This window comes from Coccinella septempunctata, chromosome 4 (assembly GCF_907165205.1).
Source record: "Coccinella septempunctata chromosome 4, icCocSept1.1, whole genome shotgun sequence".
Taxonomy (NCBI): Eukaryota; Metazoa; Arthropoda; class Insecta; order Coleoptera; family Coccinellidae; genus Coccinella; species Coccinella septempunctata.
In genome coordinates this window covers 22061870-22075947 of record NC_058192.1, presented here as the reverse complement: position 1 = coordinate 22075947, position 14078 = coordinate 22061870, and the positions used below count along the sequence as shown (strand labels likewise).

The 14078-nt window shown below is 33.7% G+C and overlaps 1 protein-coding gene across 10 annotated transcripts in view; it reads right to left on the bottom strand.

Annotated features, from left to right (window-relative positions):
* LOC123312208 (E3 ubiquitin-protein ligase UBR5) overlaps positions 1-14078 on the bottom strand; it is a 59359-nt gene that overhangs the window by 1178 nt on the left and 44103 nt on the right. For 9 of the 10 annotated variants that reach the window (XM_044896504.1, XM_044896505.1, XM_044896508.1 and 6 more), the window contains exons 30-38: positions 5924-6386; positions 5044-5231; positions 4795-4971; positions 4378-4719; positions 4003-4318; positions 2559-2776; positions 1664-2265; positions 1274-1421; positions 98-328 (exon numbers count right to left, since the gene is read on the bottom strand). In XM_044896504.1, the coding sequence (XP_044752439.1) occupies positions 98-328; positions 1274-1421; positions 1664-2265; positions 2559-2776; positions 4003-4318; positions 4378-4719; positions 4795-4971; positions 5044-5231; positions 5924-6386 (2685 nt within the window). The remainder of the gene's footprint in view (positions 1-97; positions 329-1273; positions 1422-1663; positions 2266-2558; positions 2777-4002; positions 4319-4377; positions 4720-4794; positions 4972-5043; positions 5232-5923; positions 6387-14078) is intronic. The other variant, XM_044896513.1, reaches the window with a different exon arrangement.

Here is a 14078-nt window from a genome sequence, read left to right as displayed (position 1 = left end):
TAGTTTGAAAAAATTTCAATGCAGAAGGTAACAGGAACTTTTGAGCATATCTATTTGTCACGAAATAATCATTTAAAATACGAAAAGCGTAACATACCAAGTCTTGTCTTTCTAAATGGGACATTTTTTCCACTATGGACCACAGCCACCGCTTGAACTTCACCAGTCTCTCGCTGCTCTCTCCAGATTCGTCATTAAAAGAGGTGTAAGATATTAGTACAGATACATTTATATCACCAACACCATTTAAGAGAAGTCTCAAGTCTTCGGCCGTCAGACCGTCTAAGGCTCCTTCAGGTAAAACATCAAATACTCCTGTTCGAATTGCCTGTACAAAAAATGTTAATACAAATAATAAGTGGAGGTTCTCATTTGACCTCAAGTCAATTATTGGGCATTTTGGATCGATGACACTTAAGGAGCACACAAAGCTTCTATAACATTTATTATCACAAAACTTAAAACTGTAAATAGTCGATATTTGCGATAATGGTCAGTTTTTTATTAGCGTTTTCTATTGGTGAAACTAGTGCAGTGTGAATGCATATTTTAATGTCACTACAATAATTCCAAAAGAAGCGACTTCTTCAAATGGAATTTGCTGTAATAGAAAATTTCATCAGTAAAACTGGAGCGCATTGAATGCATATTATACAGGGTGTTTGACTGGATAAACAAAGAAATAATTTCAAGATATCTTAATTCATATTTCATGTTCTGTGATCCAGTGCAACACTAGTTTTACCAATAGAAAAAGCTATATCATACTTCACTTTCATTCCATATCACTACTGAGGGATAAATAATTTTCACTGAACGACATTTTCTCTGAAAATTAGTCAACACTTGTGTGTTCCTCAGTGGTCCTGTCAAAGTCAGATGATAATAATAAATGCCCATTTTATCAGTTGATACACTGTCATAAATTCATAACCTAACCTAACCTAACCATTCAATGGGTAAGCGTCTCGGCCCCCCTGAAAAATATTAGCTATATACGCCACTGTTGAAAAGTGCGTCCTTTCAATTCTAATTCTTTGAACTTTTTCCGCAGTAGTTCTATGTTTTTTTATTGTAACTAGAACATAACTCAAACGTCAAGTTGAATTCATCTCAACTTTACAACAAAATCTGTTGATATTTTTGGGGTATTCCAACTAATTCGGAGTTGATTTAATGATTCACCTATGGGTAGATTTACCTGGTCAACCCTCACTGAAGACCATATTTTATTTTGAGGAATACTTGCGCTTAGTATAGTTTTTTTAATTACCTCTAAAGCCTTGTCCTGAACTTTGATCATCCTATATTTGGAGTATTTCCTAACGTAGTCATAAATGTTACTATTAGTTACTTCGATGTCCTTTCCACCAGGCATTAATTCAATTGTTCCACCCCCTTCTTCTGGGCTCAAGTCCATTCTGTAACAAAATGATGATGGTCTTTCATTGTAGCAAAAAACGTTGTCTCATCATATATATATTTGGCTAACGATGAACGGAATTATTCATAAAAACATTACAAAAAATTTTTGTATGCGGAAATTATGGATGTTACAATAATTTGTTATAATTTAACTTTTATTCGATGATTTCAAACGCTATGCTAAAAATCCTACCAATACAATTGTTCATTAATTAAACAGCTTTTAGGAAATACTTACATAAAGTTCAGATCTAATGCTGAGAAATATCCATTATTTTCTTTAGATTCAGCATCAACAACCAATTGTCGTAGTGATTCATAAACGGTTGGATCAAAAAATGCTAAGTCATGGAATTTGATAGGTCTTCCTAGAATACTTTTCAGCACGTGCCTGGTAAGGAAGATAGGACAAAGTTCATTCTGTAAAAGACACAATCCAAGTAATCTGCCCACATTCCTAAAAGCATTCAATCTTTCGAATGATGGTTTTCCCTGTCTAGGAGCATAAAAGCCCCTGTTTCCGGGACAATAGAAGAGGGGGGCATTGTCTTCGTCGTCTTGCACAGAATCCTCGTTGGCAGAATTTTCAGTCCCACTATTCTGTCCACTTTTTCTGTTCCTATCTGTTAGAGAAAACACATCTAAGTCTAAGAGTTCATCACACAATTGCTCATGCGGTTGACGACGAGCTTGACTATCAGCTATTAGCAATTCCACAGCTTCTTCCACTTTAGCTCTCAAGGATTCTTCAGAAGCTAGTAGGAGAAGAAGTTGGGCAGGTGAAAGTTCCAAAAGCATACCTGTTATTCGATTAGCAAATGTTGGATGTAAGCTATGAACCTAAAAAAGAAACCAAGAAAAAAGACATAAGTAAAATTTGTGTCCAATATAAAATATTTCAAGAATGTTAATCACACATTTGTTTCAAAATCTTCAAATAAATGTCAGTTAGGTGTAATTACTTACATCTGAAATATGAATGTTAAATAAAATACCAATACTTAGCCTACTCAGATCAACAATACATCTACCTAAAAATGTTTCTCATTCTATAATTTGGTTATACATAAATATATACAATGGAATTCTACTGAACAAAAACTACTTAGTATTTAAAATATATCATAACTGACCTTTGGATATAATCTATCTCCAAGTTGTTGTTGATGGCCAGTGAGATGTTCATTTCTTGGAGCTGCATTAGAGTTGGGTGGGTTATTTGAAGATCCGGATGGAGGTCCAGAAATGTCAGGCATCGAAGGTGCATCTGGTACTGGTTCAATAGGTACAAAAGGTCTGGCATCAATGCTCAATGCTCTTCTCTGGTTGTCTCTAATAACCCTATTGGACCCTAAATAATTCCTTTGGCTATTATATCAAAACATAATATTTATGGTAAAATTCTTCTGAATTCAATCTTTGAATGAAATCTAATGAAAGCTGCACAAAAGAAATACTTAGGAAAAGATTTCATAGTCTTTCCAACAAGCATATTTTGAAGGTAGAACATTCATACAGAAATTTTTAAGTGGCTACCATTTATTCAAAGCACAAGCACTTTCAATATAGTATATCTCGATTCTTCAACACTGTTTTTATCTTACGTCAACACTGTATGTATACCAATTTTTTCAAATTAGAAATACATTTCGAAAACTTTTTTGAACAATTTTAGATAGGTAATTCAACAACTGAACAAGAATATATACAGATTACGAAAATTCAAGTTGACGTAGGGATTGTCATGAGAATGAAGAGGACTGTATAAAGGGTGTATTTGAAGACGAGGCTTTTTTTTAACAGAAGGTAGAACTGGTCAAAATGGATTGTCGAATTGTTCTCATTATTTTTTAGTAACTTACACGATTTTATGAAATGGCTCATTTCGATACCAATTGACAGAAGAGACTTAGCGACACAAGTGAAAAAAATAGAATAATACTTCAAAAGTTCACCAATAATATTCGTCTAAATTTTCACGAATTTTTTCACAATGGGCATAACAATCTTGTTGTTCGAACATTCTAACAATCGTCGTAAAAATTGGACGAAATGGGGAAATATCATAGCACTTTTTCAGCATAACTAACATAAGCACTTTCAAGAAACTGCCCCGATTTTCTACATTTTTTTTTCACCCCTAAATCACACAATACAACAATAATTATGATTCTCTCAAAAGTGACCTGATACTTCTAATCCGATGAACTTGGTACTGAACCATTCATTATCCAGCCATATGTTTATGTTCTGTTTCGTTTTTGCGATGCAGAAGTCACCTTCCACAGCCCCGTACTTGAAATTCAATGAAATTTTGTCGAACTTCTAAATTCTTATTACAGCCATCTTGGATATTTTATATAGACAATTTTTGGTTAAAAAACTTATTTTGATGAGTTCTACCTTCTGTCAAAAAAAACCTCACCTTTGAAAACACCCCGTATATTCTCGTTCGGTACAAAATATTTCTGTTGACCTTTACCCATCTAAAGAAGTGATAGCGAAACACGTGTCAAGATTAAACAACTCATTTTAGTAAAAATCACATTTAGGAGATTAAAAGGTTGTACTAAATACCTCTCAATTGTGCATTTCTTCTCAGTACATCCCTGTCCCTTCTTAACCTTTGCAATACAGTGTATTGAGAGTATTTGTTGTCAACTTGAGCACTCTCTAGGTTTGGTAATTTTTCTTGTGATAATATGGCTTCTGCGATCGCAGTATAAAAACTACGGGCTACCCCGGAACCTTCACCCGGTTCTTCTTTGAACGTAACTTTAACTCTATTCACAGCTAAAGGGGGAGAAGACGAAGTTCTTCGATTGTAATTGTTGAACTGAGTATTCAGCTCTTTGAAAGTCTGAACCAGTAATGGTGTTCTTTCCCTTTCCATCTAACAAAAAAAAAAAAGTTGTGAATTTCATCACTTTGAGTTAAACAAAAGTATTTTACCTTTGATAAAGTTAAATCTCGTTGTTGATTATTTCTCAACTTTTCCATATCTCTTCTGAATTTGGCCTCCTTTACTGGAAAACCACCAAGCTCCGAGACCACAGAGCCAGGTTCTAAACCCACATCTTCCATGAAGACCCTCCCGAACAAGTCCAGGGAGAGCCTCCATCTGCCAAGTAGTAGATCATGAGATACAGACTGGCCTATGGTAGGCCTAGGAATCTCAGGATTAACACTTGGCGTTGTCACAACTGTAACATTAGCTGATATTTCTTGATGTTCTAAAGTTTCAGTCTGTTGATTGTCTACAGACATTATCATGTCAACACCCATCTTCTGATTCTGAAAAATGATAGGAATAAAACATTGGTTGCAAATTAGGAACACTGAAATAAAATTAAATTTATTTCTACTCACTGATGAGGATCCTACCCTAACAATAACACTTGTATTAGGACTTCTAGAAGAACTGGCTGATTGGATTTGCGAGTCCGAATATTGACTATCAGAGCATTGCATATTGAAGTCTTCTGAACTCTCAGAATTGCCTGGTATGACGAATGATAATGAAGATGTATTCCCTGGGAGTGGAATCTGAAAAAAAATCATTTGTTTTAGTAAATTACTACCAACATTGCTTAGTGGTAGATGAAGAAAAATACTTACTTGTTCCAAACTTGACACTTCATTAGATGTTTTTTTGGGCGACATAATGATTTGAGGTCTTGACGTGGGAATATCCATTTGTTCTGTTGAATCTTTCGGTGTTAAAAGTAATGACTTAGATCTAGATTGACTGAAATCAGCATTCTCACGATTGCAAGATAAATCTTGTGGTATTTCTTCCAAGTCTCCTGAAATAGGAGAAAATTGTGAAAATTTTCACACAACATTAAGAAGTGTAAAATTCATAAAATTCGCGTATTGTTTTAGAAATCAGTGAAGGTTTTTGAAACAAAGGGTTATCTGCCATCTGAAAAAATCGGAATCTGCCGCTGAATTATTTAGCTAAAGATGCTTTCATGATAGCAAAACACATATACACAAACAAATATATTGCGAGATATGCCAGTATGAAGATATCATAATTTATTCAAGAAATAAAATCGACCGTATTGTCACGCGACGGTACCGATATTCATGGAAAAGAGAAAAATTCAAGGAGGGCTTTAGACTTTTACTTTTCACGTTTCCACCTACGCGACATTTCGCCGACGTTTTGGATAAAGGAATCGAAGTAAAGCAAATTCGACCCGCAAAGCAGACGGGTACAGCTATTTATTCGTACCGAAAATAGAACTATGAATTTTGGAAATATTCAGAATGTCGGTTTTTCGTAAAATTTTATTTTTCAAATATTGTACTTTCGCCACCGTGAATACATCGTTTCTTTGAAATTTTATTATTTTATCCTGGAAAACTATAAATATATATACTTCAAAAGGAAATAGGGTTTTTCTGAAGAGAAAACACAAAATGAATTCGATATCCTCGACTTCTGACGAGCACTTCAAATTTCGTGCAGAAAAATTTATTCGAAACTCACCAGTTTCACTCTTCACGGCATCTAATAGACTTTGAAATGGCTCCAAAGCTTTTGGCTCCTCAGAATTTGATAAACTATCAGTCTGAACATCCCGGCTAGTAGTAGGCCTATCGACATCCATTGGTTCATCTCCTACGAAATTCTGTGGGTAAAAGAGCGGATTTGGACCCATTACGTTCAGATTCTGAGCGATGGGATGATTCGCTTTAGCCGGCTGACTCATAGCATATTCCGTTGTACGTGTTGACAGACTCAATTTAGTCGGAAGCGATTCCAAGGGATTATCAGAGTTGGTCGCTGTGGAATTTAGAGTAACTACTTGTTTGGGCATTCCGAAAAGATCTTCTCGTCTGGCGTTCGGTTGCAACAGATGCGGTTGATCGGCTAGAGGTAACGCTTCCGACATGGGAGTGTCGAAAGGATCTGGCGGAGGACAACCGAGGCAAAGAGTAGATTCAGATCTCTGCAAAAGAAATGGGAATATAGCATGTTAACACCGCGGAAGTTTCAGAAAATTAATAATTCTATTAGTACTGTGTCAAGGGAATGCACTTATAAGTGGTCTTTCAATTATTCTTTGCTGCTCTATACTTACAAATGTCATGGAATTTCGAAAATGAGAGTCATTTCCGTTTTTACTATAATTTCGTAAATATTGTTTTCAAAACCATAAAAATTATCGAAATTTGCCAATTGGGAATGCTCCTTCTGACGAAAATTGTGTATTTTTTATGAAATATCTTTGAAACGTCACATTTTGAGATAACCATTTTAACGGTTTTCCAAAAAAAAAATATTTTAAGTACTTAAAAATGAAAAATAAAAATGGATATTTAAAATTCAAAGCGTTTTGTGTCAATTGCACAAGCAGGCAACGCCGACTGAAATATGCGTTGATAATAAAGGACAACAAATACATTAGGAGGAAGGTCATAAAATTTTATGGGATTTTTATGGCCGGTTGCAGTTGAGGCTCGCCAGTAAGTACGCGCCTGTAAATCAACAGCTGTTTTTATAATTATATATATATATATATATATATATATATATATATATATATATATATATAATTATATATATATTTATAATTATATATATATATATATATATATATATATATATATATATATTAGACTGATTCAAAAAAATCGACTTTCTTTTTTTTCGAAAAACACACCCCTTATTATCTTGAGGGCACTGAAAAATGACGTCTGTGAAAATATTAGTCAAAAATCTTATTATTTAGAGGTCGCTCATCGAGGATTTCTATTTTCCCTACTAATAGCAGGGGAAAAAAATTTATTTCTGGTTAAAAAATTCCAGTTCGCAAACGAATGGACGGATTCCATTGAGCGATATATTTTTATGTAGGAAGTTAGGTGGTCTACAAAAACTGCCACTTACAATTTTTCCATAAAACGGCTTTTCGAAAAGTTATTAGAGCTTGAAATTAAATTTTTGTCGAAGAATCTCTTTTTACTCGGATATCGGGGAGAAATTATTGAAATTTACTTTGAAAATCAGGAAATCGTTCTCGAAAGTTACAATTGATATGATTTTATTTAGATTTAAATCATTTATGACATCCCCAAATTGTCAACCTCAACAATTGTTAGGGATTTAGTGTTTCATACTCTTCAGAATCAAATTATTTAGCATCTCTTATTTCTCATTCACTTGGGTCAGAAAGAATGATTGGTTTTGTGCCCTCTTTCAGATTAGTGTTTGATCTTAAACTCGGTACTTGTCTTCAGTTTCATCCATTATACAATTTTGTGTATTCATTATTTTTGCAAACCCAAAATGGCCGCTATATGATTTCATTGGAGAAGACATTATGTAGTGAAAGTAACATATATGTAGATGATAGGATCTGTCTGTTGTTAACAATTCAGCGGAGCGAGTTATTGGTTTAATTGAAGAATGCAATAACTACTAAAAGAAGAATGAAGAATAAACAGTTATAGTTATAGTTATAGTGTGAAGGGGTTACAGTTCACTGCGACCTTAAGGTCTATTGTGCCCCCTAACAGAGCCTAACAGTTACAGTTTCTTTTACAATTGATAAACGAACATCGTCATCGTTTTCCGGATTGCAACAAAAAAAATTGAAATTATCTGTTAAGAACGTATTATGTATTATAGATGTTGAATATACCAACACCAATATTATTTTTCACAACCGAATAAATGCTTTCTATATGCGACTTATTTCTAATATCATTAAACCTACCGATCCCACAAATATCGAGACATTTGTTGAAAAATTGAGAGTTCACTACCTATTTTGTGACAGCGGCTATTTTAGATTTATAAAAATAATGAATACACAAAATTGTCTTATGACTGAAACTGAAGACAAGTACTGGGTTTAAGAACAAACACTAATCTGAAAGAGGGCACAAAACCAATCATTCTTTCTGACCCAAGTGAATGAGATATAATAGATGCTGAATAATTTGATTCTGAAGAGTATAAAATTCTAACTCTCTAACAATTGTTGAGGTTGACTATTTGAGGATGTCATAAATTATTTGAATCTACATAGAATCATATTAATTGTATCTTTCCAGAACTATATTCTGATTTTCAAAGTAAATTCCAATAATTTCTCCCCAATATCCGAGTAAAAACAGCTACTCCGACAAACGTTTCATTTCAAGCTCTAATAACTTTTCGAAAAGCCGTTTCATGGAAAAATTATATGAGACAGTTTTTGTAGAGTACCTAATTCCCTACATAAAAATATATAGCTCAATAGAATCCGTCCATTGGTTTGCGAACTGGAATTTTTTAACCAGAAATGAATTTTTTTCACCTGCTATTAGTAGGGAAAATAGAAATGAGCGATGAGCGACCTCTAAATAATAATATTTTCGGCTAATATTTTCACAGACGTCATTTTTCAATGCCCCGAAGATAATTAGGGGTGTGTTTCTCGAAAAAAAAGAAAGTTGATTTTTTTGAATCAGTCTAATATATATATATATATATATAATATATATATATATATATATTTACATCTCCGAACATTATGGCTTCAGACCATAGACCAACCATTATGGCGTCACCTAGAAAGAGACGACCTATTTTCGGTTTGATTCGTGTATATTCAACCGAAACGACCAATTATACTCCCTGTCTACGAAGAATAGCGTACGATGAAAAATGAATATACGAATTTTCAACATCTGGCGTATGTTATGGCTTCAGTATAGGTTCATAACATTGTGGCGTCCAATATACGCTTTTTGTACAAAAAGATAACATTACGGACTCATGTAAGTGGCGTTTAATTCCCTCACAGCGTTGCCAGAGAGATTGCTATTCCGACAATTATGAGGTAGATTTTACAGCTTCGTTTCCAGTTCGAATTGAATATTCACGTGTCTAGTTGAGTTCGTTATCCATCTGGTCAGGATCGCGATCTTATCCATTTTAAAAATGGACCAGAAAGAATCCTCTAGTACTTCAGTATAAAAATCTATGGTTACTGGAATATAGAATCGAATTTTTGAACTTTTTCTACTTTGTTATCCAAAATAATTAATTTTGTGAAAACTACTCGACCTGAAATATTCAACTGATATTTTTTCGAAAGCCGGTGCTGATCATTTTATGAAAAAATTATCTACTTAAAATACCTATAAAGTTTGCATAATACAACTATTCTGGAGTGTAAATGGAAAAAGCTGCTAGATAAATGATTTCGATAAAAAGCAAACAAAATCTGAGTTTAAATTCAGTTCTGAATTAATAGGAATATTTTCGGTATGAGATAAGCATATTTCTGCTGATTTATTTTCTTAAGAGTCCATTTTCACAGTTTTCGTGTCGTATGTATTAATGTACCGGATATGAAAAACACTGTATGTAAAAACTCGAAAGTGCGTTTTTATGAAGATTCAAGATTAAAGAGATTTCTTTGTGGATATTCATGATTTGTCCACATCCAAAATTCGTTCTGATTTTTTCAAAGCCATAAGTTTTTGAAATATGAAGTGTGCATTTTATTTGTGCCCGATATACTAACGGCCGTTTTCAATAAACGTATATCCATTGTTTCAGCTACTGAAGATAGGCAATACATCTGATTTCGTTTCTATGATCTATCTGTAGATATTTTTTAGAATGGTTACCAATGGTTACTAATCGTTAGTAAGTGAAACGATGGATAAATAGTTTTATCGAAAACGGCCGTTAGTTTCCTACAACTAGTTTACGATAGTTCAATCAGAGGAAAGACCCATCTCATGGAATTTGACTGTTTCGTCTGAAAGATAGTAGGTACTGCTGATGACAGTTTTGTTCCAATTTCTACTCTATTCAACTGTCTACCAAGTGAGATGTCGGAAATACTCGAATTGTATATGGAATTGAATCGAAACAATTATAACCTCTCGTTGTCAACCAAATCACATTAGGTTATTTCAGTGAGAATTCAATATACCGAAACGCATCTGATCAATTTTTTCATTGTGATGGCAATATAATATACCCATGCAAGCTTCAACCCATGAACCCAGAAATTCATGCACCGTGTGAATCTTTTTATCTGCACAAGAAAATTTACTATTTTTCAATTTTGCGTGCCATGTTTACTATGCTGTCACGATTCAAACTACTGTTGACTTAATACTCAAAATTTGTGTAATGAATATTAACACAACAAGAAGTATCAGAAATTTGTTTTAACTGCAGGGACATCTGTCCCTGGAGAAACAATGTTAACTAAAACAACGAGAATATGCTCAGTCAACAGCCCGATAAGAAAATATACTGAATAATAAGAAAGAAGTTTCAATGAGTAAACTAAATTCTGAAAGTCGAATGGGAAAACTGTACCTAACCATGGATAGTTATTCATATTCTCAACCTGCGATATCAACATCGACTGCTTATTCCCTGCGTTTCTTGGAACAGTGAGAAGATTCTCATGAAATCAGCAGTATTCATTCCCGAGATATATGAGCATTTGTTGGAGGTCTCTTTTTTTCTCTTTAGAAATTTCACACTGAAAATTTATTTTGGTAGATCAGAATGTCAGGGAAGTTTTGCTAGGCTGGCGTTTTTCTTTGAATCATCTGTTTTAACTGTTTTCATCCACAAACGATTATAGATATCTCCAAATGCTAGTGCGGTTGGTAGGTATTATATGTGGTTTCTTCTTCTTATTCGGATCCATGTTGCTTTTGTGATTTAAAGTTTGATTGTATCTAAAGAGTTTTGCGAGGGCTGCAAATTCAACGAAATCAAATTCTGGCATAGCTTCCACCATGAAGGGGTTGTTTATTCAATTTTGGACGGTTTTTGTTAAAAATGATAGTCATAATAAAGTAAGCACTATATATACAGGGTGTCCCAGATGTCGACGGCAAGCTGTAACCGGGAGATCGATTCATCGACCATCTGACTCTTCTTGAAAAAATACTAGATCATTCCTTGAATAGTGGACGATTTGATTCTTTGCAAAAAATAGTATCCAAGACATTTTTTTTAGTTATTTGAAAATAATTCTTGTGTGCCCAAGGCCTTCTTTGGGGCTTATTGTAGTTTGAGTTGAACAGAAAGTAGTATTTTACGATGTGGGAGCGAGACTGAGAATGACGCAATTAAATTAGACTCGAGTACGCGCGCGAGTACAAATGTTTGCTGTCCCGGAACCAACAACCCAGTGTAGCTTTTGTCGAATAACAGCATCAGGAAAATCCGTGATTCGCAGAGAAAAATTTATGGACAGATGAGTCCACATTGGAAAAATATGGTTACCTGAGCACGCATAACTTGCACGAGTGGCAGTTGGAAAGTATCTTGATGAGGTATACTCTAGCGATTGGTTACTATCTCGTTCACCAGATTCAAATCTGCAAGATTTATCTTATTGGGAGCGGAGAAAGTAAAGGTTAATTTAGCCAACCGAAAATATCTGAATTACTGCACAGATAAATGGAGGCAGCTGAATTTGTTAACAATGAAAGAAACAAACGTTTGATAACACGATCTTATAGAGGAGTTTATACCACGGGAATTCCTCGCCATCCGTATAAGGCGTAAAGGGGAAAAAACTACCAGAATGTGGGGTCTTTCCAGAACATTTAAACGATCAATAGAAGTTACGAATATTACAATAGTTTCCACTTTTTTTCAATTTCACCAGGATACGAATTGTAGCCAATGGCGAGACATTTGGAGGAATTTTTTCATGTGGAATTTCATAGAAGAGATAATTCCACATCGGAAAGTTAATAACATGAATGAATATTTGTTCTTCGATAAAAAAAAAATTTCCGTTTGACGAATAAAAAAATTTCTGAATTTTCTAGGTGACGAACTGATTGAATTGAATTATAATGAATACCACATATAAATTAGCAGTTTCTGACGTGAGATATTCATTTTTTCTTTTTGAACTGGCCACTAGAACGGTGTAGACCCCCCTAAGGAGATATCAAGCTTGCATTGCGACTGAGGAAAACAATTCGAACATCTGTTATAAACCTTATTATCTAAATGAAACATATTAAATGAATTTTATAATGGTGTCATCATCGGTCTCGCACCCACATCGTGAAGTGATTCTTCCTACCTCAGTCAAACACGAATCAACCTTGAAGAAGCCTGTTTTTTTGCAGAATATGAAATTTTCCACCATTTAAAGAATAATAATTTAGAAAATCTCATACCGTTTTTGATTTGCCAAACTCGCACAGTATGTATTTTATTTTTAGTGTCATTTTCTTCCATGCTGGACGAGCTGGCTCTAAATTTAAGGCCATAGTAGAATCATTATTCAGTATTACTCAACACGAAAAAAAAATAAGAGAATTGAAGACTCTCATCAGGAGTGAAAAAACGCCACAAGTATTCCAATATGACAGAGTTTTCCATTACTCTAAAAGCCTTCATTCTTATCAATTATCATCAATAATATCAATATTGATCAAACTCACTATTTTTCATCAAATTAAGTGAAGAGATGTTGAAAACGGTTGACCGAGTTTACCATATACGCTAAAAATCCTAGCTTTACCTACTATTTTTCATTACCAAATAATAATACTGATATAGAGTAAGATTAAGATTGAATATCGAATTATAATAAGGGCTTTTAGAGAATATTGATACAATCTTAACTGAAATTCGACTGTAAAAATTTTCAAATCGTTGACTTTTGATGTAATTTAGCAGATAATCGAGTTTGTGACGATATCTCAACGTTTATTCTCATGAGCTGTAAATAAAGACTTCCTAAGGTTCAGAATATGTTGGTTTTTATACTGACTCAAAATTTTCATGAACAAACACTATGTATAACCTACTTTTGTTCTGTTATCCTTGACTTCATATTATTGTTTAAATAAAGAACTGAATCTTCATTTGGGATTTTTTTCAATATTTACCCACAAAATAATAATACTTTTGCAGTATGCTGATAGACTACTATGCTAATAAATAATTTTATATCATTCGAGGTCGGAATCAAATGTGGGAAAATTATTATGTAGTTGTGTTCTACTAAAACCAACTAAACCAACTAGGTATTTGTTATATTAAACTCATTTCATTGCAACATTTTTTAGGAATATCTTCCTGAGCTCTATGTCGTTGGTAAAATTCTTTTATTTCGAAGGTCTTCTTACTAACTTCGACGACATTCGAACTGCAAGTTCATTATGAAATGAAAAGAACAGGTTTTTTGTTTTATATGGAAAGTTGTTTTTTCCATCAGATTAAAATTTTTTATATGAAGCGAAAAATAATTTTATTAATTTTGGAAATAAGTTTGCAATTCAAGCATTTCATTTTTTTTTTCAGTTAATGTAAAGAAGTTCCTGATTTTCTTCGAATCATCAGAACACTTAAAAAAATTCTGGAAGCCATTATGTTTTGGCCTATCACATGGTTTCGGCTTGAGATAGCATTTGGGCTGAATTAACATATCAGTTATTCTTCAGTATTCAACTAGAATATGCGTTTGACTGATAAAAAATTGAACCACGAATTTTCATCACTGATTAGAATATTAACATCCATATATGACGTTTTCCTTCATAGAAGTTTTGAAAGACCACAAGATGAGTAACTCTGACGCGCAATAATAATTCTGCATCCCCAAGAGATATTCGAAATTCAACCGCTGGATGAGAATTCTCTC